The sequence below is a fragment of the Podarcis melisellensis genome, assembly GCF_964234715.1.
Source record: "Podarcis melisellensis genome assembly, chromosome: 12".
Taxonomy (NCBI): domain Eukaryota; kingdom Metazoa; phylum Chordata; class Lepidosauria; order Squamata; family Lacertidae; genus Podarcis; species Podarcis melisellensis.
This window is the reverse complement of record NC_138544.1, coordinates 58,085,562-58,112,838: the sequence shown is the minus strand read 5'-3', so window position 1 is coordinate 58,112,838 and position 27,277 is coordinate 58,085,562. Positions and strand designations below refer to the sequence as shown.

The 27,277-nt window shown below is 47.0% G+C and overlaps 1 protein-coding gene across 2 annotated transcripts in view; it reads right to left on the bottom strand.

The window, feature by feature from the left end:
- Positions 1-1,936: 1,936 nt before the first annotated feature.
- Positions 1,937-27,277, bottom strand: part of MYO1G (myosin IG) — an 87,529-nt gene continuing 62,188 nt past the window's right edge. For both annotated transcript variants that reach the window (XM_081931547.1, XM_081931548.1), the window contains exons 20-22: positions 26,276-26,389; positions 24,228-24,382; positions 1,937-2,299 (exon numbers count right to left, since the gene is read on the bottom strand). In XM_081931547.1, coding sequence (XP_081787673.1) covers positions 2,143-2,299; positions 24,228-24,382; positions 26,276-26,389 — 426 coding nt within the window. In that variant the 3' untranslated portion in view covers positions 1,937-2,142. The remainder of the gene's footprint in view (positions 2,300-24,227; positions 24,383-26,275; positions 26,390-27,277) is intronic.

The following is a 27,277-nucleotide window of genomic DNA, read 5'->3' as shown; positions in this document are numbered from 1 at the left end:
TACCGCCCAATCAAGCCACACATTTTGTAAACAAACAGTTTATTACAAAGACAACTGTCTGCAGTTCTGTATTTTTTATAAGAACATTTGTGATGTTTACTAGAAGACGCAACAGAGCAGTGGTTCCCAAACTTTCGCGGGCCTCTTGGTTCCATGATCTCAACCCCAGCGCTGCCTTTCCTACCCCATTAAAAAAAGCACTACGAATGATAACAACTCAGCAAAATGCAAAACAGAAACAATTAATTGCACATTTAGTCAAGATCCAATTAGAACTGTTTAATTGGCTTAAGAAAACTGACCAGGTTTTCAAACTCTGACTGTCATTGTACCTCCATGCCTCCCCGCTTGCCTCTTAGCGCCCCCCCCAGGTAATCCCGCCGCCCCCCCGGGGTTGCTATCACCCACTTTGAGAACCACTGCAGCAGAGCAAGAGTTTGCTTTTGCTTGCGGAAGAAACCCAAGCTGACCTCCCGCAGCAAATAATAATAATAATAATAATAATAATAATAATAATAATAATAATAATAATTTATACCCCGCCCATCTGGCTGGGCTTCCCCAGCCACTCTGGGCGGCTTCCAACAAAATATTAAAATACCGTAATGCATCAAACATTAAAAGCTTCCCTGATCAGGGCTGCCTTCAGATGTCTTCTAAAAGTCTTGTAGTTGTTGTTCTCTTTGACATCTGGTGGGAGGACGTTCCACAGGGCGGGCGCCACCACCGAGAAGGCCCTCTGCCTGGATCCCTGTAACTTCTTGCAGCAAGGGAACCGCCAGAAGGCCCTCAGCACTGGACCTAGAATCATAGAATCATAGAGTTGGAAGAGACCACAAGGGCCATCAAGTCCAACCCCCTGCCAAGCAGGAAACACCATCAGAGCACTCCTGACATATGGTTGTCAAGCCTCTGCTTAAAGACCTCCAAAGAAGGAGACTCCACCACACTCCTTGGCAGCAAATTCCACTGTCAAACAGCTCTTACTGTCAGGAAGTTCTTCCTAATGTTTAGGTGGAATCTTCTTCCTTGTAGTTTGGATCCATTGCTCCGTGTCCACTTCTCTGGAGCAGCAGAAAACAACCTTTCTCCCTCCTCTATGTGACATCCTTTTATATATTTGAACATGGCTATCATATCACCCCTTAACCTCCTCTTCAGTGTCCAGACTGAATGATGGGGGTGGAGACGCTCCTTCAGGTCTACTGGACCGAAGGCTGAGCTATGCAGCCCCAGGGAACACAACTCGATTGGCCTCTTTCTCGTAATCCACATCACACAGGTCTCCGCAGATTCCGGCTCATTCTCCCATGGCGTACTGAAGGGGAAAACACAGGGTAGCGTGGCTTAAGGATTCTCCCTCCACCACCACCCTGAACAAGGAGGAATGATGTCACGATCGGGAAGAGTGTCCGAGTAACTGAGGGACCTTCCTTGCTCTGTCCAGTGAATGCGGCGATAAGGAGGCTTTTAAGTTTCACCATGCAGATCAGCATAGAGAACGAAGGAAACGATAGGAAGTCCCATTATGTGTTTTTTTAGTTTTTTTAATCCATGTTAATAAACAGAGAAGAAAACAAGAAATAGTAGAAATATAAATTAAGTTTATTGTTTGTTGACAAATGGGGTATTACTTGTATATGGTTGTTGTTTATAAGATTTAAAGAATATTTATACAGTGGTACCTCTGGTTACGTACTTAATTCGTTCTGGAGGTCTGTTCTTAACCTAAAGCTGTTCTTAACCTGAAGCACCACTTTAGCTAATGGGGCCTCCGCTGCCGCCACCCAATTTCTGTTCTCATCCTGAAGCAAAGTTCTTAACCCGAGGTGCCACTGTATTTCTGGGTTAGCGGAGTCTGTAACCTGAACCGTATGTAACCCAAGGTACCACTATACTGTATTTGTTGCATAAGATTGTCAATAAAGTATTAAAAAAAGGAGAGAGAACGAAGGAAAGGATCTAAGGCTAGGTACTTTTTTCCTTTTGTTTGATAGGGTTCCTACTCCACACTAGCAGTCCAAGCAGCGATGCTTTGCTGCATGATTCTAAAACACGATTCTAAGCCTTGATGATTATTATTTTTACTCTCCGTTGAGGGGCTGTCAGGATGAAGTCCTGTCCTCCAAAATTGACCCGTGTTTATCTTCTCGGCCAGAGAAGCACGAAGCCATCACGGCTCTTGGCGAAGTCGGGCGTGGCCTGTTCTGCACGCGTCTCTACGGAGACCAATTTTTTCCGCCCGTGGAGGCTGAGCTGAATGCAATCCGAGACCTGAACCCGGAGATCCCTCTTAGTCCTGCAAACATGGGAAAGGAAGAGTGAAAATCTGAGGGTAGGAGCTCAAACTGCTTCCCGGGAAATATGAAAAAGTTAGCTGTCTTTAAAACACAAATGTAAAAAGTGGCTAAGAAGTATAAAAATGTGTCAAGTAAATTTTGGAAGTGTAAACATACTGAAGGGCCTTATTCCCCCCCCCCCATATGTCAGGCATGGCCAAACTTGGCCCTCCAGATGTTTTGGGACTACAACTCCCATCATCCCTAGCTAACAGGACCAGTGGTCAGGGATGATGGGAATTGTAGTCCCAAAATATCCGGAGGGCCTAGTTTGCCCATGCCTGAATATGTGGCAGTCATGTAAAAAGGCTTTGAGGAAATGATACACGATGAATGGAAGAAAAGGTTCAAATTCGTTATTCCCAAAAGTTTTCTCCTAGGGATAATAGGGAGGGAGGTTCCAAAAAATTATTTAGGTTTGCAACAGCAGAAGCCAGAATCCTGAATATGCAGAAAATAGAAACAAGGAGAAATTCAGAGTAAGGAGGAGAAGAATGGCTTCAAAAGTTAATGGACTAAGGTAATGTTAAAATGATGGGGGATTAGAAGATAAATGGTTAGTAGCGGTAATGGTTAATTTAAAAGAAAATAAGCAATATTAAAATTAGTCAAAATAGAGGAAGGATTTGCTGAAAACAAATTAGAAATTGGAATACAGAAAGGGGAGGTGTGAGGAAGTCGGGAAAGTAAGCTACAAGAAACTAAGATTTGAATTTATATCTTTCTTTTTGTTTTTTATGTTTTATACTGTGTTTTGTCTGTTATTGTGTTGTTTTGTTTTGTTATGATAAAAATTTGTTGAAACTTTAATAAAAATTCTTTTAAAAAAACCAAAAGTTAATGGACTAAGTGGAAATGGCGAAAAGGACAGCAAAAATAAGAGACAAAAGGGACAAACTGTTCATGGAAGAGTGGAGACCCTTTTCAGACTATTTGAAGAACCGTTATATTCAAATGAAAACGTGGGCAGGGTTCGAATTACGAGCAGAGGAGTGAAAACAACAATAAGCGAAATAGAGCATAATTCTATCAAAATATGTCATATAAAGCAGTGGGAATAAGGTAAGAATAAAAGTAAGGATGGGAAGTCAAAATTTTGAGAAAAACATGTATTGAAATATAAATAAATTTGCAACATCTGTGAAAATCAATAAAAAAATTATGTCTTAAAACAACAACAACACATAAACGTAAAAACAAGAGATTTGTGGAGATCTTGGGAACCAGAATTCTTGTGCTACCTACAGAATTTTGTAAGGTGAAGGAGAGGAGATACTGACCCAATTCTCCCTTGAGGAAGTGCTTTCATTTTGTTATTTATTCAGAAAAAGTATATAATACTCTATTGTTACGAAAGGAGAAGGAAAAAAAACCTCAGCAAAAAGAAAAACCCTAACTACCTCAAAGCAGTTTATGAAAACAACGAAATGGAACAATGAAATCATCAGCAAAGCAGTTTTAAAAAAAGATTATTTAAAATATTGGGCAGTTGGGGAATAAAATCAAACACAGGCTAAGAAACCCATAGGATTAAAACCCATGCCTACATATCTGGGAGGGCTTTCCTAAAAAAAAAAAACCCCAGAGAATTCTTAGCATGCTCTGGAAAGAGGATGGTGAAGGGAGTTCCAACGTATGGGTGCTGGAGAGAGGGTGGGGTGTAAACACAATAAATAAACAAAAATATCAATTTCTTACTATTGCGGAACGGGGATTATGTGACACCTCCATCGTTCGGCCCGGACACTGAAGTCCAGTGCCAAGGGCCTTCTGGCGCTTCCCTCCCTGCGAGAAGCCAAGTTACAGGGAACCAGGCAGAGGGCCTTCTCGGTGGTGGCACCCACCCTGTGGAACGCCCTCCCACCAGATGTCAAAGAGAAAAAAAAAGCACCAAACTTTTAGAAGACATCTGATGGCAGCCCTATTTAGGGAAATTTTAAATGATTAATGCTGTATTGTGTTTTTAATATTCGGTTGGAAGCCGCCCAGAGTGGCTGGGGAAACCACTATATATAGTGCCACTGTCTTCTGCTCTGGTCAGACCTCACCTGGAGTACTGTGTCCAGTTCTGGGCACCACAGTTCAAGAAGGACACTGACAAACTGGAACGTGTCCAGAGGAGGGCAACCAAAATAGTCAAAGGCCTGGAAACGATGCCTTATGAGGAACGGCTAAGGGAGCTGGGCATGTTTAGCCTGGGGAAGAGGAGGTTAAGGGGTGATATGATAGCCATGTTCAAATATATAAAAGGATGTCACATAGAGGAGGGAGAAAGGTTGTTTTCTGCTGCTCCAGAGAAGCAGACACGGAGCAATGGATCCAAACTACAAGAAAGAAGATTCCACCTAAACATGAGGAAGAACTTCCTGACAGTAAGAGCTGTTTGACAGTGGAATTTGCTGCCAAGGAGTGTGGCGGAGTCTCCTTCTTTGGAGGTCTTCAAGCAGAGGCTTGACAACCATATGTCAGGAGTGCTCTGATGGGGTTTCCTGCTTGGCAGGGGGTTGGACTCAATGGCCCTTGTGGTCTCTTCCAACTCTATGATTCTATGATTCTATGGCACCCATAGCCCCGGGGACCCATGGCCCCAGGGATCCACGGCTCTGGGGCCAAGTTGGCACTCCTGCATAGGGGAGCTGGTAGGATGAGGCCTAAAGTCAGGGCCATCTTTACCCGGGGTGCAAGGGGTGTGGGGCACCCGGGCGCTGAATTCTCGGGGGCGCCAAGCAGCTGCCCGCTGAAGCCGCTTAAGTTCTTAACTATCTACCTGTTATGCAATAATAAATAATTTTATTCAAGCTAGAAAAACAAAATACCTAGGTATTACCGAAATGTATACCTACTGTTTCACTAAAGAACTTTTGACTTTGTGCGCTCATTTACCAAAGATGCGCCGCGCCAGCACTTGTCATTCACAACGGCGGCACTTGACTCCACGACGGTGCCTGTCATTCACGACGATGCCGGCATGTGAAATTAACTCTTACATCAAAATATTATGTTACGTATTGTCTTTGTTTGTGTGTGTGTGTATGTATGTGTGTGTATATATATATATATATGCTTTCGTAGATTTTCACGGGTACAGGAATGCAGGTTTTGGTGTCCAAAACCTCGTCGAAACGTCGCCTAGACACCCCAACTTTTACACGGGAAGACACCCGAGGACACCAAAACCTGCATATATATATATATATATATATATATATATATATATATATATATATATGAATATATGCGCGCGCGTGTGTGTGTATATATACCGTATTTTTCGCTCTATAAGATGCACCAGACCACAAGACGCACCTAGTTTTTGGAGGAGGAAAACAAGAAAAAAAATATTCTGAATCTCAGAAGCCAGAACAGCAAGAGGGATCGCTGCGCAGTGAAAGCAGCAATCCCTCTTGCTGTTCTGGCTTCTGGGATAGCTGCGCAGCCTGCATTCGCTCCATAAGACGCACCCACATTTCCCCTTACTTTTTAAGAGGGAAAAAGTGAGTCTTATATAGCAAAAAATACGGTATATATATGTATGTATGTGTGTGTATATACAACCAGATTATCAATCAATATATCCATTTACATTCCCCCCTCTTCTTTATCTGTCAGCTATACAGTGGCACCTTGGGTTAAATACGCTTCAGGTTACATACGCTTCAGGTTACAGACTCCACTAACCCAGAAATAGTACCTCGGGTTAAGAACTTTGCTTCAGGGTGAGAACTTGCGGCGCAGTAGCAGCAGCGGGAGGCCCCATTAGCTAAAGTGGTGCTTCAGGTTAAGAACAGTTTCAGGTTAAGAACGGACCTCCAGAACGAATTAAGTACTTAACCCGAGGTACCACTGTATTTTTGTAGGGTAGGGTAGGGGGCACTGGGAATGAATTTATGGAACCTATCCTGAAAAAAAAGTTTGGGAAACCCTGGTTTATATTAAGGAGGTCTGCACTGCAGGGTACTTGCTTTGAATGATATTAAATCACAGAATCATGGAGCTGGAAAGGACCACAATGGTCATCTGCAACCCCTTGCGATGCAGGAATCTTTTGCCCAATGAAGGATTCGAACCCAGGACCTTGAGTCTCACGCACTACCAAGTGAGCCAGGTAAACAGGTCCTGATCTCCTACTGCCTATTGCCCTGAACATGGGGATATTTGTTTCAGCATCTTTGGGGCACTGGTGGAGCTGGGACGTCCCAAGTTAGTCTACTACAACATGGGTAGGCAAACTAAGGCCCGGGGGCTGGATCCGGCCCAATTGCCTTCGAAATCCAGCCCATGGACAGTCCAGGAATCAGCGTGTTTTTACATAAGTAGAATGTGTGCTTTTATTTAAAATGCATCTCTGGGTTATTTGTGGGGCTTGCCTGGTGTTTTCACATGAGTAGTATGTGTCCTTTTATTTAAAATGCATCTCTGGGTTATTTGTGGGGCACAGGAATTCATTCACCCCCCAAATATAGTCCGGCCCCCCACAAGGTCTGAGGGACAGTGGACCGGCCCCCTGCTGAAAAAGATCGCTGACCCCTGCCCTAAAACCTGCTTAAGCATGATGTTGGTACCCAAGAAGGACCAGTCAGCAGATAGACAGTGTGGCGTAGTGGTTAGAGTCTCGGCCTAGGACCTGGGAGAAGACCAGGGTTCGAATCCACACCCGGCCATGAGGCTCACTGCCTGTCAACCTAACCTACCTCACAGGGTTGTTGTGGGAATTAAATAGGGGTGGGATGTGAGAGAGAGAGAACCATTTTCGCCACCTTGTACTCCTTTGGAGAGAGAAAAGGTGTGATATAAATGTAATTTTAAAAATATATAAAAATCCCGAAACGCATCTTGTGGTGGAGAATCCGCCCCTCCACCCTCAGCAGACGGAGCAGATCATTTTAACCCACGTCAAAACTCGTCTCTTCCTGGCCAACCGTTGCCACGGCAACTGGGCACTCAGCAAGAACCATGGCAACTGGGTCCAAATGCTTCTTCCTGCTGTCCAAATATGGCAGCAGGATGTTGGAAGACGAGGACCTGGAAGGGACGCGGGTGGCGCTGTGGGTTAAACCACAGAGCCTAGGACTTGCCAATCAGAAGGTCAGGGGTTCGAATCCCCACCACGGAGTGAGCTCCCGTTGCTCGGTCCCTGCTCCGGCCAACCTAGCAGTTCAAAAGCACACCAGTGCAAGTAGATAAATAGATACCGCTCCGGCGGGAAGGGAAATGGTGTTTCCGTACGCTGCTCTGGTTCGCCAGAAGCGGCTTAGTCATGCTGGCCACATGACCCGGAAGCTGTACACTGGCTCCCTTGGCCAATAAAGCGAGATGAGCACCGCAACCCCAGAGTCGGCCACGACTGGACCTAATGGTCAGGGGTCCCTTTACCTTTACCTTAGGATGTGTTGTCACGGCTGGGATGACCACACAGATATGAGTCAATCGAGGTCGTTCGCTCTGGCTGTGAATGGCAGTGAGGAATGTGGGCGAGGAGAAACCCAGGTGCCCACACCTAAAGCACTAAGATGGAGCCCAATGGGTTTATAGCCAAATGTGTTCTACTTAGAGTAAAGGTAAAGGGACCCCTGACCACTAGGTCCAGTCGCGGACGACTCTGGGGTTGCGGCACTCATCTTGCTTTATTGTCCAAACCACAGAGCCTAGGACTTGGCGATCGGAATGTTGGCGGTTCGAATCCCCGCGACGGGGTGAGCTCCCGTTGCTCAGTCCCTGCTCCTGCCAACCTAGCAGTCCGAAAGCACGTCAAAGTGCAAGTAGATAAATAGGTACCACTCCAGCGGGAAGGGAAACGGCATTTCCGTGTGCTGCCCCTTTACTCTTTATATGTATATATGTGTGTGTATACACACACACACACACACACACACACACATATATATGTGTGTGTGTGTGTGTATACAACCAGATTATCAATCAATATATCCATTTACATTCCCCCCCTTCTTTATCTGTCAGCTATATTTTTGTAGGATAGGGGAGGGGGCACTGGGAATGAATTTATGGAACCTATCCTGAAAAAAAAGTTTGGGAAACCCTGGTTTATATTAAGGAGGTCTGCACTGCAGGGTACTTGCTTTGAATGATATTAAATCACAGAATCGTGGAGCTGGAAAGGACCACAATGGTCATCTGTAACCCCCTGCGACGCAGGAATCTTTTGCCCAATGAAGGATTCGAACCCAGGACCTTGAGTCTCACGCACTACCAACTGAGCCAGGTAAACAGGTCCTGATCTCCCTTGGTCCCTGCTCCTGCCAACCTAGCAGTTTGAAACCACGTCAAAGTGCAAGTAGATAACCAGGTATCGCTCCGGCGGGAAGGTAAACGGCGTTTCCGTGCGCTGCTCTGGTTCGCCAGAAGCGGCTTAGTCATGCTGGCCACATGAACCGGAAGCTGTATGCCGGCTCCCTCGGCCAATAAAGCGAGATGAGCACCACAACCCCAGAGTCAGCCACGACTGGACCTAATGGTCAGGGGTCCCTTTACCTTTAAGGTAGTCTCTATGGGAGTATATTGTATTTAATTATGGGGTATCCAAGTTTTTAGGGGGCTAACCAGGCTGGGATAGTAGGCTTGCTGGTTTTTGAATGTCTGATGTAGATTTTTTCAATTTCGCTGTTCTGCATGGGACAATGACAATATCGTACCATATCCCTCTCCCTCAGTCCTGTTTTCCTGCTTGATAATATACATTGCCGTAAACCTTTGGGCTGGTGGGCTTCCTGAGCTCCGCAGAGAGCGCCCAAGCAGGGAAGTGTACAATAGAGCTCCGTAGGACGCCCCTTTTTCTGAGCGAGGGTTTTTGGGTGAGATCGGTGCTTTGATTCATTGAGCCGCCTCGAAGGGGGAGTTCCTTTGAGAGCTGCCTTATCACCTTACAAAGCAAGTCGCCCCTCTTTTCTCAAGACACACGTCTCGCCATCTGGAAGGCGACCTCTGACGGCCCCAGACTTGACCTGAGTCTTTAGAGACTGGGTAATCGATTCCCTCCACTCCGCCCTGCGGTGGGCGACGACATCTGTGTTTTGCAATCCTCCCCCTCTTGTGTTTTCAATGGGATGGGGAGCACGAGAGAGCGAGAGAATGAGAGAGAGCGAGAGACAGAGAGAGAGAAGATCGTCTCAGAGCATTAAGTGTTCAAGTATAGGTTCACGGATGGAGCCCAAAGCTGTTAAGAGAGGAAGGAGTTAATCTGGGCCAGCCTTCCAAAAGCTAAGGCTCTGTGAATGCCAACTCCCGCCAGCCCCAACCAGCACAGGGCACCTGTGCATGCAAAAAGTTCCTTTTTCACACCACCGACTTATTGCAACCACAAAGTGCCCTAAGGAAGTTAGATTATCCTCCACCGGGGCCGGGGCCTTCTCAGTGATGGCTCCGACCTGGTGGAATGCTCTGTCCCAGGAGACCAGGGCCCTGCAGGATTTACCTAACTTCCTTCCGCAGGGTCTGTAAGACAGAGCTATTCTACCTGGCTTTCAAGGTGAACTTAGCCTGATCTTTTATTCCCCTTCTTCTCCCCTTTTTATGAAGATTACCCGCTCTGGGATCCCACAGCTAATTCTCCCCTGGTTTCCTCGCTGGCGCAAATAGGACTAATTTAGCCAGCTAGCCCTGGTGATCATCTAATGTTTAGTGGATGGATTTCCCCCCCTAAACTGGACTGAGGCTGTTTAGAGCTTTAAAGGTCAGCACCAACACTTTGAATTGTGCTCGGAAACGTACTAGGAGCCAGTGTAGGTCTTTCAAGACCGGTGTTATATGGTCTCGGCGGCCGCTCCCAGTCACCAGTCTAGCTGCCGCATTCAGGATTAGTTGTAGTTTCCGAGTCACCTTCAAAGGTAGCCCCACGTAGAGCGCATTGCAGTAGTCCAAGCGGGAGATAACCAGAGCATGCACCACTTTGGCGAGACAGTCTGCAGGCAGATAGGGTCTCATCCTGCGTACCAGATGGAGCTGGTAAACAGCTGCCCTGGACACAGATTTGACCTGTGCCTCCATGGACAGCTGTGAGTCCAAAATGACTCCCAGGCTGCACACCTGGTCCTTCAGGGGCACAGTGATCCCATTCAGGATCAGGGAGTCCCCCATACCTGCCCGCCTCCTGTCCCCCCAAAACAATTCTTCTGTCTTGTCAGGATTCAACCTCAATCTGTTAGCCACCATCCATCCTCCAACCGCCTCCAGGCACTCACACAGGACCTTCACCGCCGTATGTTACTACCTGTCTGTAAGGACCCAACTGTGTTCTCTCCTCCCTGTCCGAGGAAGCAGGCGTCCTGACAGAGGAACCCAGCAGATCAAGGATCCGCAGGATCCCGGATGCTACTGGGAGCAAGCAGCCCCAGGCAGCTCACATGCCACCAGGGTGAACAAAGAGGCCCTTATGGCAATCCACTGCACTATTCATAGACCTGCGGCTTTGGGTGGGAGAACGAAACTGCCCTCTGCAGCTGCCGCAGAGATACAACACGGCTTCAAGGCTCAGCACCAAGTTTGCCCTGGAGATACCTGGAGGAGATGGCATGGTTGGTAGCACCAGCGACCAGCAGCCTTGCAGACCTGAGCTTTCTCACCCATGCTTAAAGCAGACAACCTGTTCTGCTCATGATGTTTGCTGCAACATGCCCTGCAACCATCCCGGTTTCCCCAGGGCATCCTGGAATTACAGAAGAACGTCCCAGCTTCCAAAAGGATCCTGGGATGTCCCGCCAACCGCCAAACTCGGGGAGGAAGATGATCTGGCAGCCAGCGGTGGTGCCAGGCTCTCGTGCAAGTCTTGCGCGACTTTTGGCATCGTGGCCCCACGCGAGACAGCCGACTCTCACAAGAGCATGGCGCCGAAAGACATGGGCCCTGATTTTCTTCAGTGGGATGTTGGAGAGGATGCTGTAATTATGTTATTTCGTTCATTAATAAACAGCATAAACCAAAGAGAAAAGTAAAGGTAAAGGGACCCCTGACCGTTAGCTCCAGTCGCGGACGACTCTGGGGTTGCGGCGCTCATCTCGCTTTACTGGCCGAGGGAGTCGGCGTGCAGCTTCCGGGTCATGTGGCCAGCAGGACTAAGCTGCTTCTGGCAAAACCAGAGCAGCGCATGCAAACACCGTTTACCTTCCCGCCGGAGCGGTACCTATTTATCTCCTTGCACTTTGACGTGCTTTCGGACTGCTAGGTTGGCAGGAGCAGGGACCGAGCAATGGGAGCTCACCCCGTTGCGGGGATTCGAACCGCCGACCTTCTGATCGGCAAGTCCTAGGCTCAGTGGTTTAGACCACAGCGCCACCCGCGTCCCTTTAAACCAAAGATAAAAGGACATTAATAAATACAATTGCAGCAGATTGGAAACGACTTAAGGGTGGGCATTTTCCTTGAGCTTGTTGTTCCAAAACATTGCCCAAGAATGCCCATAAGCGCGTTAGGCTGGTTGATATGAATCATTTTGCAATAAGTTAGCTTAGTGGTAGTAACAATGAACCAAATTTTCTCAATCCATTCAGATATAGTAGAAGATATGCTCCCCCCCCCACCAGTTATTAGCTATTATAATCTTGATAGCAGTTAAAAGGTTGAACACTATTTCTTGTTAGGCGATGATATACCCTTGGAACCTAAAACATTTCTGCTTGGTTGTCTAAAAAAAGACGTTATTCCAGAAAGTAATCATTTTAATTGTTCTATTGCTGTTTTATTAGGGGTTTGGCTTTTGGTGTTTCTTTCGTTCTCAGCTAGGCTCCCCACCAAGTGAGCTTCACGGCTAAGCAGGAATCCGAACCCTGCTCTCCCAAGCCATAGTCTAGCACTCTAACCACTGCACCGCACTGTCTCTGTACTGTAGCATTGCAGCCATTTTCACTGTACCCTTGTGAGTCCGCTTCAAAATTTCGACGCAGAAAGGTGGGACAGAAATATTCTGAAGGGATACGCGGCAAAACCAATCCGCGTTCCAGAGGCCTTCCTTCTGCAACCTGCCAGGGCGGTGAGAGAATTGCATCAAGCCTGCCCACATCCCCGGGTTACACCTGCAGGTTTTTGGTCTGTGCCAACAGCAAACCCTCGGATGAATCAGTTGCAATGACTTGGCAGTCCCTTGTGACTTTGATCCTCTAGCAGCTTTGAGGATCAAACTGGGGTTGCCAAGTCATCGGCACCTCCTGCTGCTTAATGTACAGAGCGCAGCCTGTTTGATGTCTGGGAAACGCTTCGCTCCAAAGCCACTGTCCACCTGAAGAAGATAAAAAACTCCAAGTGCTCCTGGGCCCAGCTCCTTCCTTGGAGCATCTCGGGAAATAAAAACCTCTGCGTGCGGAACAGACACATCTGGCCTTGAGTGCACACTCACGTAAATGCGTGGAGGGTGTTTACAGTTTGCCATCTCACATGCCACAGATATTAATAGTAATTTATTATTTGTACCCCGCCCATCTGGCTGGGTTTCCCCAGCCGCTCTGGGCGGCTTCCAACAAAGACTGAAAATACCGTATTTTTTGCTGTATAAGACTCACTTTTCCCCTCCTAAAAAGTAAGGGGAAATGTGTGTGCGTCTTATGGAGCAAATGCAGGCTGCGCAGCTATTCCAGAAGCCAGAACAGCAAGAGGGATTGCTGCTTTCACTGCACAGCAATCTCTTTTGCTGTTCTGGCTTCTGAGATTCAGAATATTTTTTTCCTTGTTTTTTTTCCTCCAAAAACTAGGTGCGTCTTATGGTCTGGTGCGTCTTATGGAGTGAAAAATGCGCTACGTTAAAATGTCACATATTAAAAACTTCCTTGAACAGGGCTGCCTTCAGATGTCTTCTAAAAGTCAGGTATTTGTTTATTTCCTTGACATCTGATGAGAGGGCATTCCACAGGGCGGGGGCCACCACCGAGAAGGCCCTCTGCCTGGTTCCCTGTAGCTTTGCTTCTTGCAGGGAGGGAACCACCAGAAGGCCCTCGGAGCTGGACCTCAGCATCCAGGCAGAACGATGGGGGTGGAGACACTCCTTCAGGTATACTGGGCTGAGGCCGTTTAGGGCTTTCAAGGTCAACACCAATACTTTGAATTGTGCTCTGAAATAAAAACCTCTGCATGCGGAACGGACGCATCTGGCCTTGAGTGCACACTCACGTAAATGCATGGAGGGTGTTTACAGCTTGCCATCTCACATGCCACAGAGAGGAACGTAAGAAGGCCAGCGCATCATGCCAGTGGCCTGTTCTCACAGTGGCCAACCTGCAGGCAGGATCTGAACACCTCCATGTATGCCACTTTGAGCTCCTTGGGGGGGGGGGGAAAGGTCTGATATAAATGCAATAAAATAAATAAAACCGCACTGGTTAGGACCCCAATGCAGTTTCAGTGCTTGTGAGAGCTCCCTCCCTCCTCTTTCTCTCCCTCTCTCCTTTCACCCTCCCTCACCTTGACACCTTCCTTTCTTTTCTTCACCTCTCTTTCTTTCTCTTTCTGCTTCCTTCCAGGCTCACTGCTTAATCTCAGCTGTTAATGAGCTTTCTGGCAGTTCCCTAGCAACCGTGTCCCAGGCATCTGCAAAGTGGGGCATTCAGGTTTCCTACTCTGGCTTTAGAGAGGAAAAGAGGCGCATCTTTGCGGGCGACCCAAAACCGCAAAGGAGCTGCGAAAGATTACGAGGGCAGGATCTGAATTCTAGCTGCTCCCCCAGAACTCCTAACAGCAAAACGAAAGCAGGTGTTAAGAATTGGGGGGTTAAAAATGCAAAGAGCCCTGGAGATCAAGCCAAAGGCCTATCCAGTGGCCAATGAGACGCAAGGAGGACAACAGCCCACCCGAGATTCCCATGCTGCCTCTGAGTGGAGACAGAGTGGGGCAACCATGACTAGCAGCCACTGATAGCCTTTTCTTCCACGGATTTCCGCTTTTAAACCCATTCGGGTTGGCGGCCATCAATGCCTCATGTGGCAGGGAGTTCCATAGTCTAACTGTGCAAAGAATGCCTATCTGTCCTGAATCTTCCAAGAGTCAACTTCAGGGGATGTTCACACGTTCCAGCTTTGAGGAAGAGGGAGAAAAGCTTAGCCGTCTTCAAATAACTAAAGGGCTCTCACATGGAAAATGGAGCAAGCTTGTTTCCTCTGCTCCAGAGGGTAGGACCCAGGGCCGTCTTTACCCGGGGGTGCAAGGGGTGCGGGGCACCCGGGCGCTGAATTCTGGGGGGCGCCAGGCACCCACCGCTGAAACCGCCTAAGTTCTTAACTACAGTGGACGCTTGGGTTATGAACGTGATCCATGCGGGAGGCACGTTCGCAACCTGCAGCGTCGCATCTGCGCATGCGCGGGTTGTGATTCGGCGCTTCTGCGCATATGCAAAGCACTATTTAGCACTTCTGTGCATGCGCAACCACCGAAACCTGGAAGTAACCCGTTCCTGTACTTCCAGGTTTTGGCACATCTGTAACCCGAAAAAACGCAACCTGAAGTATGTATGACTGTATCTACCTGTTATGAAATAATAAATAATTTTGGTCAAGCTAGAAAAACAAAATACAGATATACCTAGGTATTACTGAAATGTTTACCTACTGTTTCACTAAAGGACTTACGACTCTGTGTGCTCATTTACCAAAGACGCAACACATTAGCGGCAGCGCTTGTCAGACTCAGCGAGTATAATTGTATTGTAAATATAAATTAAAAAGTTTCTTTCTTTCTCCTCCCTTCTTTCGTAAAGAAGAGATAAGGCGTAAGCGTGGTGTCTGACATAAGGATTATAAAAGTTAATTTGGGGGCTGTCAGGGAACTGCCATCGGAGCCAAGAGTAGAGGTGAGGCTCCCTAGCGATGCAGGAGAAGGGCCCAGCCGGGAGAGAGGGAACACTTCCTCGGAGGAAGGAAATCAGCGTGACACCAGGAAGAAAAGGGAGCCGGGAAGGACTTCGGAGAGATGGCTCCAAGACTCTTCCACAGAGACCAGCGGGGAGAGCCCAGGACCTCCGCTGGCCACACCCACTCTGCGCAGAAAACATCCGCGCAGGGAGGCTAGGCGGCGACTTGGTGTCAAAGAGCTTTTATGCTGGAAGAAGTTCAGGAAACGCCCATTGACGGATTCTGCCAGTGACTGACACAGCCGCGGAAAAAGTGCTGTTCAGCCAGGGAAAAGTTTAGCCAGACAACGTTGCCTAGAGCAGCGGCCACTTACGCACGAGCAACCCCAATTCCCTTTACAGGGGCTAAACTAAATTGGGAGGGGCCACTGGACGGATCTTTGTACCCTGACAGCGCATATGCTAAAGACAGCCCTAGTAGGACCCCAATCGATGAATTCAAATGGCGAGAAAGAAGATTCCTGAATACACATTAAGAAAAATTTCTGTACAAAGGATGAACAGGTCAAGCCGGTAATGATACACTTGGCAAGGGATCTGGGGCATAATATTCAGGTGGCAGATTGTGAAAAGTTATGGAAAACAGACCTGAAGTTCACGACATGTTTATATTTTGGAAGAGAATTATATGAAAATGATGTACCGGTGGTATCTGACTCCTGCAAACTTGGGAAACATGTATAGGACAAGTACAAATATGTCCTGGAAACATAAAGGAAAAGAAAGTACCCATTTTCATACGTGGTGGACCTGTAAGGTGGTAAAAGCCTTCTGGGAGATGACATATAATGAAATGAAAAAAAAGTTTTTAAAAATTTTATTTTAAAAAACCAGAAGCTTTTTTATTAGGAATTACAGGTATAGACATTCCAAAGGTCCAGAAAAGACTTTTTATGTATGGAACAACAGCCGCACAGATGCTACTAGCCCAGAGATGGAAAGAAGAAAGACTCCCTATCAGAGGAATGGCAAGCCAAGATGACGGACTATGCCAAAATGGCAAAGCTGACTGGAAAACTCTGGAACCAAGAGGACAAAAACTTGACAGAAGAATGGGGAAAATTTCTAAGTTATTTAAGAAAGTAGATTGAAACATTGGCAGGATTTTGATTTCGCATGTGGTGTAACAATTACCACGGACAATATGGATGGACGTAAAAGTTTGAGTTTGGAAGAAGATGCCGTTTTAAATATTTAAATCAGGACTCTGGGGAAGGGATGGGGGAAAGTCCTGAGATTCCGATAAATCTCTGTACAGTGGTACCTCGGGTTACAGAAGATTCAGGTTACAGGCTCCGCTAACCGAGAAATAGAACCTCGGGTTAAGAACTTTGCTTCAGGATGAGAACAGAAATCGTGCAGTGGTAGAGGGAGGACCCATTAACTGAAGTGGTACCTCAGGTTAAGAACAGTTGCATTTGGATTTTTATAACTTTGTATTAGAAAAATCAAATAAAAATGATTTTTTTTAAAAAAAGAATAATTTTCTGACAGTAAGACCTGCTTGGTTGCGGAGCAGACTGCCTCAGAAGGCAATGGACTCTTCTTCCTTGGAGGTTTCTAAGCAGAGGTTGGGTGGCCACCCATCAGTGGTTGTGATTCCTCCATTGCCAGGGGTTGGACTAGATGTCCTTTGGTGTCCCTTCCAAGTCGACGATTCTCTGTGTGTTGCTGTAACTCGCCCTTGTCCCTTATGGCAAAGGAATCTTATAAGTAAAAAAAATACATGGGCACGAGCTTCGTGCCCCACAGATGGGGGCAATTCCCTCCTTGACAGCAGCACCTTCATTTTGTCAGGACACGTTTTCCCGCTGCCAAATCTTAAGAAGTGCAAATTAAAGACTCCGCTAACAGGTGATCGCATTCCGGAGAGCTGTCGCTTCGCGTCTCGCACTTGGAAACGGCGCAAAACAGCATCACAGGGGGAAGTGCGACACGTCCAGCCTCCTCGCACAAATTTCATGCAGCTTGCGTTAATTATGCACTATTTATTCCCAGCCATAATTAAAAATACACACAGGAGCTTCTGGCCTTACAGATAAAGAGGCTGCTCTAGCACGTGACAAAGTGTGATGTCCACTTCTTCTGGGGACCTGCCACTATCTCTGGAGGCCTTCTGTCGACGCGAGCAGGAGCTCGGCTGGGGGAAAGGCAGATCTCGGACATGCAGTTCATCAGTTTTGTGGAATTAATTAAGCTGAATAGTTTTAATTGGATTTTGAATAAGCATGCAATTAATTGCTACTGTTTTGAATTTTATTGTGTTGCTATCTTCCATAGTGGGGACGTGGGTGGTGCTGTGGGTTAAACCACAGAGCCTAGGACTTACCGATCAGAAGGTCGGGTTCAAATCCCTGCGACGGGGTGAGCTCCCGTTGCTCGGTCCCTGCTCCTGCCAACCTAGCAGTTTGAAAGCACGTCAAAGTGCAAGTACGTCAAAGGGCTCTTCCAAGCGGCTCAGGGGCAGAACACCTGTTTTTTCCACTGTTTTTACAAGGCAGGGACGCCTTGTAGGACTTGCCGATCAGAAGGTTGACGGTTCGAATCCCTGTGACGGGGTGAGCTCCCGTTGCTTGGTCCCTGCTCCTTCCAACCTAGCAGTTCAAAAGCACATCAAAGTGCAAGTAGATCAATAGGTACCGCTCCGGCGGGAAGGTAAATGGTGTTTCTGTGCGCTCTGGTTCGCCAGAAGTGGCTTGGTCATGCTGGCCACATGAACCGGAAGCTGTACGCCGGCTCCCTCGGCCAGTAAAGCGAGATGAGCGCCGCAACCCCAGAGTTGTCCACGACTGGACCTAATGGTCAGGGGTCCCTTTACCTTTATCTTCCATAGTGGATCACGCAAGCCACTGTTCTGAATAAGGCTTTTTATAGTGAGCACTAGGGATGAGTTTGTGGAACCAAAGGGCAGTGGGCCAAAAAAGTTTGGGAACCATAGGAGGTGACAAGAAAGACCAGTGGTCTGATTTGGTATAAGGCAACATCCCATGTATGTTGGTCAGGACTTTGCTATTCAGTGCCAGCGAGTGTCCATCCACGGTGTCTCCGAATATTTTTACACATCACTTGGGAAGACAGGCCAGTGTACTGGAAGAAGCAAAGATCACCAGTGTCAAAGAGATGATTCTTCAACATCAACTTTGTTGGACTGGTCATGTTGTGCGGATGCCTGATGATTGTCTTCCAAAGCAACTACTCTATTCCCAACTTAAAAATGGAAAGCGTCATGCTGGTGGTCAACAAAAGAGGTTTAAAGACTCTCTCAAGGCAAATCTAAAAAAATGTAGTATAAACACCAACAATTGGAAAACACTGGCCTGCGAGCGCTCCAGCTGGAGAACAGCCTTTCCCAAAGGTGTCATGGGCTTTGAAGACGCTCGAACTCAGGACACAAGGGAGAAACGTACTAAGAGGAAGGAACACTTGGCAAATCCACACCAGGATCAACTCCCACCCGGAACATATGTCCCCACTGTGGAAGGACGTGTGGACCCAGAATTGGCCTCCACAGGCACTCACGGACTCACTGTTAAAACCGTGTTCATGGAAGACAATCTTACTCAGCCATAAGGGATCACCAAAGAAGAAAAATAAGAAGATTCAGTACCATGGCCAGCTCCTCCTCCAAAGACCTCTTTTTTTTTCCTTTGGGAAGGGTGGCTGGAGATCACAGACTTCAGGTCCATGAAGCATAGAATTGTAGAAATGTAGAGCTTGCAGGGACCCCAAGGGTCAACTATAACCCTGACAGGTGGCTGTCCAACCTCTGCTGAGAAGCCTTCATTGAAGGAGAGTCTACTTATGACAGGGCAACCTAAGGCCCAGGGGCCGGATGAGGCCCAATCGCCTTCTAAATCCGGCCCTCAGACGTTCCGGGAATCAGCATGTTTTCACATGAGTAGAATGTGTCCTTTTATTTAAATTGCATCTCTGGGTTATTTGTGGGGCATAGGAATGTGTTGATTCCCCCCCCCCTCAAAATATAGTCCGTTCCCCCATGTGGTCTGAGAGACGGCGATAAAAGGGAACGACCATACCGGGGTGAAGGCGTCTTCTTTTATTTGCCCCCATGTCAAACTAACCCCTTTCCACCCCCAGGAGACGCACGGGGACACACTTGCACACTGCCGCCGGCACATGCGTCACGACACACAGTTTGGAAAGCTCTGGGCTAATGGAGAGAGAGATCAGCTCAGGCATGTCTGGCAAAGAATTGCTGTTGCCTTCCGGCGAAAGAAGAATGGCAGACAAAATTAATACACTACGCAGCATTGGACAAAATGACAGGAAGGATTCGAAACCTGCGGGACCAGAGATTCGCAGAAGATTGGAAGAAATATACGAATTATTTGAAGAACAACTGTAATCAACAAATTACACTAGTAGGACTACAAGGAGTTTTGTAAGGAGAAATGTATGAAACATTGCAGTGTAGAGAAAGAATAGAGTTATTAGTTATGAGATTTAAATGTAATAGTCCAAATGGCCAAAATATTGGGAAATTTTGGAACAAGAAGGGGACAAACTGAAACTGCAGAGTTTTGAGAAATTAAAAGATAAAGTGCGAGACTGGCTTCATTATTATCAAATAATGGAGGTTTATAAGATGGACAGGAAAATTGGCTTCCAGGTGGAAAAATCAAAATTGGAAACAGAATTGTTAGAATCCAATAATAAAAATTTGTCAAAAATGTATAACTTGCTGTTGAAATGGAATACACAGGATGAAACGGTGAAATCAGCCATGATTAAGTGGGCACAAGATATTGGTCATAACATTATGTTCGCTGACTGGGAAAAGTTGTGGACCACCGGGATGAAATTTACAGCATGTAATGCCTTAAGAGAGAATATTATGAAAATGATTTATAGGTGGTACATGACCCCAGTCAAGCTTGCAAAAATTTATCACTTGCCTGACAACAAATGTTGGAAATGTAAAGAAAATGAAGGTACATTCTTTCACCTTTGGTGGATGTGCCCAAAGATTAAGGCGTTCTGGGAAATGATATATAATGAGCTGAAAAAGGTATTTAAATATACCTTTCTGAAGAAACCAGAGGCCTTTCTCCTGGGCATGGTCGGCCAATTGGTGCCAAAGAAGGATAGAACATTCTTTATGTATGCTACAGCAGCAGCAAGAATACTCATCGCAAAGTATTGGAAGACACAAGATCTACCCACCTTGGAAGAATGGCAGATGAAGGTGATAGATTATATTGGGACTGGCAGAATCCGATGTTCCCGCTGCGCTCCAAAGGCTTCAGGTGGCTATCCCTGAAGCCTGGAGAGCGAGAGGGGTCGGTGCTCACCGACCCCTCTCACTCTCCAGGCTTCAGTGAAAGCAATGCGTAGCCTCCGGAGCGCGGAGAAAGCACTCCCTCTGCACTTTGGAGGCTTCGTGTTGCTGTCGCTGAAGCCAAGGAGCCTGCATTCGCTCCATAGGACGCACACACATTTCCCCTTAATTTTTGGAGGGGGAAAGTGCGTCCTATAGAGCGAAAAATACGTTATATAAACAAGTTCCCGCGCTTTCTCTTCTGCTGTGCACACCCAGATCAGAACACAAGAGGAGCCGGCTGGTTCAGGCCAAAGGCGGTCCATTGAGTCCAGCCTTCTCACAGTGGCCAACCTCATGATTCCCTGCATGGGAAACCCAAAAGCAGGATTCGAACGCAAGAGCCCTCTCAACCTCCTGCGTTTTCCAGCAACTGGTGTCTCAGTGTTGCTGCCTTTGGATGTGAAGACCAAGCCAGAAATCCACTGGTAATCCAGCCCAGCCCTGACAGCTGCCTTGCAGTCCATCACTCCCAACCTGCCAGCGCTGTGCAGTAATTTCTCACAATCCCCTTTGTGAAGCTCCAGGGAGACGCACAGCAAACAGTCCAGCCCCCCTCCCTTCCTTCCAGCCCTCCCTCCCCTTTCACCATCGTTCCTTTCTTCTCCTGCACCTGGTCAGTGTCCCGGCGCATGCCTGCAGCTGCCACAACAGATGGCAATGATTCGACCCTGCAAGGATGGGGGGTTTCCCAGAGAAGGATCCCATCTGTCACCTGCTGCGACGGCGAAGGACCCAGGCTTGCATTCCCCCGGCTTCCATTCCCCTTTCTCTGCCAATACGGATAATAATAATAATAATAATAATTATTATTATTATTATTATTATTATTTATTTATACCCCACCCATCTGGCTGAGTTTACCCAGCCACTCTGGGCGGCTCCCAATCAAATGTTAAAAACAATACAGCATTAAATATAAAAAGCTTCACTGAACAGGGAAGTTGCTAATTGGAGTTCTTCAGGGTTACAAATCATGCCGCTCGATGCACCCCCCTGGCTCCAGGCCCCTGAAACGTCCTTGAAATCATGGAATCGTAAGGTAAAGGGACCCCTGACCATTAGGTCCAGTCGTGGCCGACTCTGGGGTTGCGGCGCTCATCTCGCTTTACTGGCCGAGGGAGCCACCATACAGCTTCCGGGTCATGTGGCCAGCAGGACTAAGCCTCTTCTGGTGAACCAGAGCAGCGCACGGAAATGCCGTTTACCTTCCTGCTGGAGTGGTACCTATTTATCTACTTGCACTTTGACGTGCTTTTGAACTGCTAGGTTGGCAGGAGCAGGGACCGAGCAACGGGAGCTCACCCCATCGCAGGGATTTGAACCACCGACCTTCTGATCGGCAAGCTCTAGGCTCTGTGGTTTAACCCACAGTGCCGCAACCCCAGAGTCGGCCATGACTGGACCTAATGGTCAGAGGTCCCTTTACCTTTAAGCATTCTGTTGCCCTCCAAGCTTTCTCAATTTTTTTGCCTCCATTGTTTCATTAATGTGCACACCCCAAAAGTGAAGTCACTGTGCCAGGCATACTTCTGGAGTGCTCAGAAGCCTGCTCTCAGACCCTCGTTCGGGAATTGATGTGCGAGCCCAGAGAAGGGGCTCTGTGTGTGTGCCAGGGTCAGCCCTACCGCCACTCCTAATCCCAGCTCAGACTCCTGAGCCTCCTCCATCTTCAGATCTGCATTAGGGTGCTCCGGAGGTCACTGGGTCAAGAGCGGCTCTCTCTAATCCCACCGCCGCCGGGGAGGGGGGCCTATCATTCAAGGGCACGAGAGACAGCATCTCAAAAAGCAGAGACATCTCCTTGCCAACAAAGGTCTGTATAGTTAAAGCTCTGGTTTTCCCAGTAGTGATGTATGGAATTGAGAGTTGGACCATAAAGAAGGCTGATAGCCAAAGAATGGATGAGTTTGAATTCTGGTGCGGGAGGAGACTCTTGAGAGTCCCATGGACTGCAAGAAGATCAAACCTCTCCATTCTGAAGGAAATCAGCCCTGAGTGCTCACTGGAAGGACAGATCCTGAAGCTGAGGCTCCAAGACTTGAGCCACCTCGTGAAAAGAGAAGACTCCCTGGAAAAGACCCTGATGTTGGGAAAGATGGAGGGCACAAGGAGAAGGGGACGACAGAGGACGAGATGGTGGGACAGTGTTCTCGAAGCTACCAGCATGAGTTTGACCAAACTGTGGGAGGCAGTGGAAGACAGGAGTGCCTGGCGTGTTCTGGTCCAGGGGGCGACGAAGAGGCGGACACGACTAAACGACTAAACAACAACAACAACATACCTAACTGCAAATTCAAATGTACCTCCATCGTGTTTTATGACTTCCTTGATATTGTATGTGGGCTGGAACTGGTCTGTGACCGAAATAATAAAATTCATTCATTCTTTCTTTCATTCGTAAACTGCCCTGTGATCTTCGGATTAATTTATAATTAAATAAATATTAATTAATAATTAATTAATCATAATATTAATTAATATTATGGCAGAAAGTGAGGAGGAATTAAAGAACCTTTTAATGAGGGTGAAAGAGGAGAGCGCAAAATATGGTCTGAAGCTCAACATCAAAAAAACGAAGATCATGGCCACTGGTCCCATCACCTCCTGGCAAATAGAAGGGGAAGAAATGGAGGTAGTGAGAGATTTTACTTTCTTGGGCTCAATGATCACTGCAGATGGTGACAGCAGCCATGAAATTAAAAGACGCCTGCTTCTTGGGAGAAGGGCAATGACAGGCCTAGACAGCATCTTGAGAAGTAGAGACATCACCTTGCCAACAAAGGTTCGTATAGTTAAAGCTATGGTTTTCCCAGTAGTGATGTATGGAAGTGAGAGCTGGACCATAAAGAAGGCTGATCGCCGAAGAATTGATGCTTTTGAATTATGGTGCTGGAGGAGACTCTTGAGAGTCCCATGGACTGCAAGAAGATCAAACCTCTCCATACTGAAGGAAATCAACCCTGAGTGCTCACTGGAAGGACAGATTGTGAAGCTGAGGCTCCAGTACTTTGGCCACCTCATGAGAAGAGAAGACTCCCTGGAGAAGACCCTGATGTTGGGAAAGATGGAGGGCACAAGGAGAAGGGGACGGCAGAGGACGAGATGGTTGGATAGTGTTTTCGAGGCTACCAGCATGAGTTTGACCAAACTGCGGGAGGCAGTAGAGGACAGAGGTGCCTGGCGTTCTCTGGTCCATGGGGTCACGAAGAGTCGGACACGACTAAACGACTAAACAACAACAATATTAATTAACCATGCCGCGCCACATTCAGGCAGTAATTGATGCAAAAGGGGCCCAAACCAAGCACTGAGTACATATGCATGATTCTACTTCTCAGAGGTCCAGTATTGCTCTATTTGCAGTCCTTGTTTTGCTGGTTTCATTTAATATTCTAATTTTCTGAGATTATTAATTTGGGGTTTTCATCAGCTGTACGCCATGATCATCACAATTATAACAAATAAAGGCTTGACATATCTCACTTTGCATGTCATGAGTCTATCTCATATATTTGTTTCACCTTTTAAGTTGAATTGCTGAAAACTTTTCCATGATATTCTAATTTTCCGAGTTTCACCTGTACAGTTCCCAGGGTTGTACTTTCAGCAGAAGGTGCAGATGCGACCGCAGCTGTATTCTGACTCCGTGCTGCAATCAATCAACACCATTTTATTTATTTATTTTGCTTTAAAAGCCACCCACCTTCTGAAGTGGTCCACCATCACGCCAACCAACTCCCCGACACGGCCATCGTTTTCCGGCTTCATTTTGTGGAGACAGACCACCAGGCCGTTGTGGTTCTGGGTGTGGAAGACGACCAGCTGATCCACGCCGCTGGTCACACTCATCCCGGTCACCTGTCGAGAGAGACAAATCGCAAAAAGGTTTCAGCGCCTCCCCTCCAAGTGGAAGCTAGGCGGCCAAGGCAAGGACGAAACAAGGTCTAAACTTAACAACCAGACATTTACCAGAGAGACCACTGCAAGTCTGGCCAGCTGGATTGATGAGGGTCATGCCAAAAGACCGGAATATTCCTTTCTTTTTAAAAAATAAATAAATTTAAAAATAAATAAATTCCATACAAAAACACACATATGTGCAAACACCCACACGCACACGCACACAAAATGGTAATAATGAAAGTAAATGCTTGCCGTGAATTTGATTCTGAATTGATTTTAGAATGAATGGATTTTAGAATGCTGTGTTACTTTTATTGTTGTTAGCTGCTCTGAGCCCAGCATCGGCTGCGGAGGGCAGGATATAAATAAAATATTATTATTATTATTATTATTATTGAGTGAAACACCTTTCTATCACAATAGCTTGCTGGTCAGTAATTATTATTATTATTATTATTATTATTATTTATTATACCTACCCCACCCATCTGGCTGGGTGTCCCCAGCCACTCTGGGCAGCTCCCAACAGAATATTAAAAGCACAATAGAACATCAAACATGAAAAACTTCCCTAAACTGGGCTGCCTTCGGATGTCTTCTAAAAGTCAGATAGTTGTTTATTTCCTTGACATCTGATGGGAGGGCATTCCGCAGGGCGGGCGCCACCACCGAGAAGGCCAGTTCACACAGTTCAAAGTTGGAGTTAACTCTGTTAGTAAAAACACGATCTCCATAGACTTCGCCAGGCCTAATGAGCACAGCAACTCATTCTCGGTGGACTTACACCATGTCTGTTTACATTCCAGCACAGCTTGCTGGGAACTTCCGTTTGTGTGCATAGCTTTTGTGTATGCTGCTTGCTTGGACACAAAGGGGAGAAGACATGTTTTTTCCTCTTGTCCTAATGTGCGCTGAATAAACTGCTTGTGAATATGCTTTACACAGCCTCTCCCTGCCACTTCTGTTGTGCGTTTACTCTGCTGAGTTGTGTGCCCAGATTCTGAAGCTTTGGCTCACAGATTCATGCTGCACCAAGGACTGGAGTTCGACTGGCATGTTGGCCAGTGGGCTGGAGCCAGCTGGAGGCTTGCCAATTGCCCCCAATTCCTTTTTTTAAAAAAAAGATTTTTATTAAGTTTTCAGAAGTTGTATAAAAACAAAACAAATCAATAATAAAAACAGACAAAAATAAAAAACAAGTATAATTTCAATCCTTTTTTTCTTATAACTTACTTCCCCGACTTCCTCATAGCTCCCCTCTCTGTATTCCAATTTCTAATTTATTAATTCAGCAAATCCTTTCCCTTGTTTTTCATTTAATTTTTAGCCTTTCTTTTCATTCTTTCATTCTTCCAATCTTCTTCCGCTGTCTCTCTCCCCTGGTCTCGGATTCTGCCAGTCATTTCTGCCAGTCCCATGTAGTCTATCACCTTCATCTGCCATTCTTCCAAGGTGGGTAGATCTTGTGTCTTCTAATACTTTGCAATGAGTATTCTTGCTGCTGTTGTAGCATACATAAAGAATGTTCTATCCTTCTTTGGCACCAATTGGCCGACCATACCCAAGAGAAAGGCCTCTGGTTTCTTCAGAAAGGTATATTTAAATACCTTTTTCAGTTCATTATATATCATTTCCCAGAACGCCTTAATCTGCCCCAATTCCTTAGCAGCATCCCAACAGATTGGACCATTTTATAAAAATCCACCGCTATAGTTGTGCCGATGGCATGTTGCAGAAGACGTTTGCAGAAACAGCGACAGCCTTGTGAAACGTTACCACCTTAACTACCACGAAAGCAGCTCACCACACCACCTCCCCAAGCCCATTGCCAGGAGAGATCCCTCTTACCATGCTCAGAGGAATCGATTTCATCACTTTGTACTGTTTCCTCGGTTCCAACTTGTATAGGTGCTGGTCTGTGATGAGGATGGCTCTGTCTGTGCTCTTGTTACAGCGGTTGATCTGCAAGGAGAGAACATCATCAGTAATGATACACTGGGCAAGAGTGCCCACATGACCCGGAAGCTGTACTCCGGCTCCCTTGGCCAATAAAGCCAGATGAGCACCGCAACCCCAGAGTCATCTGCGACTGGACCTAATGGTCAGGGGTCCCTTTACCTTTAGCACCTTAAAAAGGGATCCCTGACCGTTAGGTCCAGTCGCGGACGACTCTGGGGTTGTGGCGCTCATCTCGCTTTACTGGCCGAGGGAGCCCACGTTTGGCCACAGACAGCTTTTCTGGGTCACGTGGCCAACATAACTAAGCCGCTTCTGGAGAAACCAGAGCAGCGCATGGAAACGCCGTTTACCTTCTTGCCGGAGCGGTACTTATTTATCTACTTGCGCTTTGACGTGCTTTCGAACTGCTAGGTTGGCAGAGCTGGGACCGAGCTACGGGAGCTCACCCCGTCGCGGGGATTCGAACCGCCGACCTTCTGATCGGCAAGTCCTAGGCTCTGTGGTTTAACCCACAGCGCCACCCGTGTCCCTTAGAGACTGCGTTTAAAACCAAAATTGCATTTGAATAGAAACTGTTTCTCAGGCGGCTGGCCCTAGTCTTTATAACCCTGTATCTTCTTTCAGAAGGCAAAAGCTGAAAGAGATCATTTCCGGGGTGCGCACTATCCTGTGCTATCTCTGCAGTTTTCTTATGGCACCTGGATCACTGACCCACCAGAAAGGCAGGAGGGGAAAACAGAGCTGGTGGTTTTGCCAAGTCCCCAAGACACCTGAATTAGCAGTACGAAACACCCTGAGATTTGAAAGGAAATTGCTCTCAACCCAATTTAGCTCAGCGGTGCATTTGATGCTCTGCGTTGAGTCAGGAGGGAGCGATAGAGGAGCAGCCTC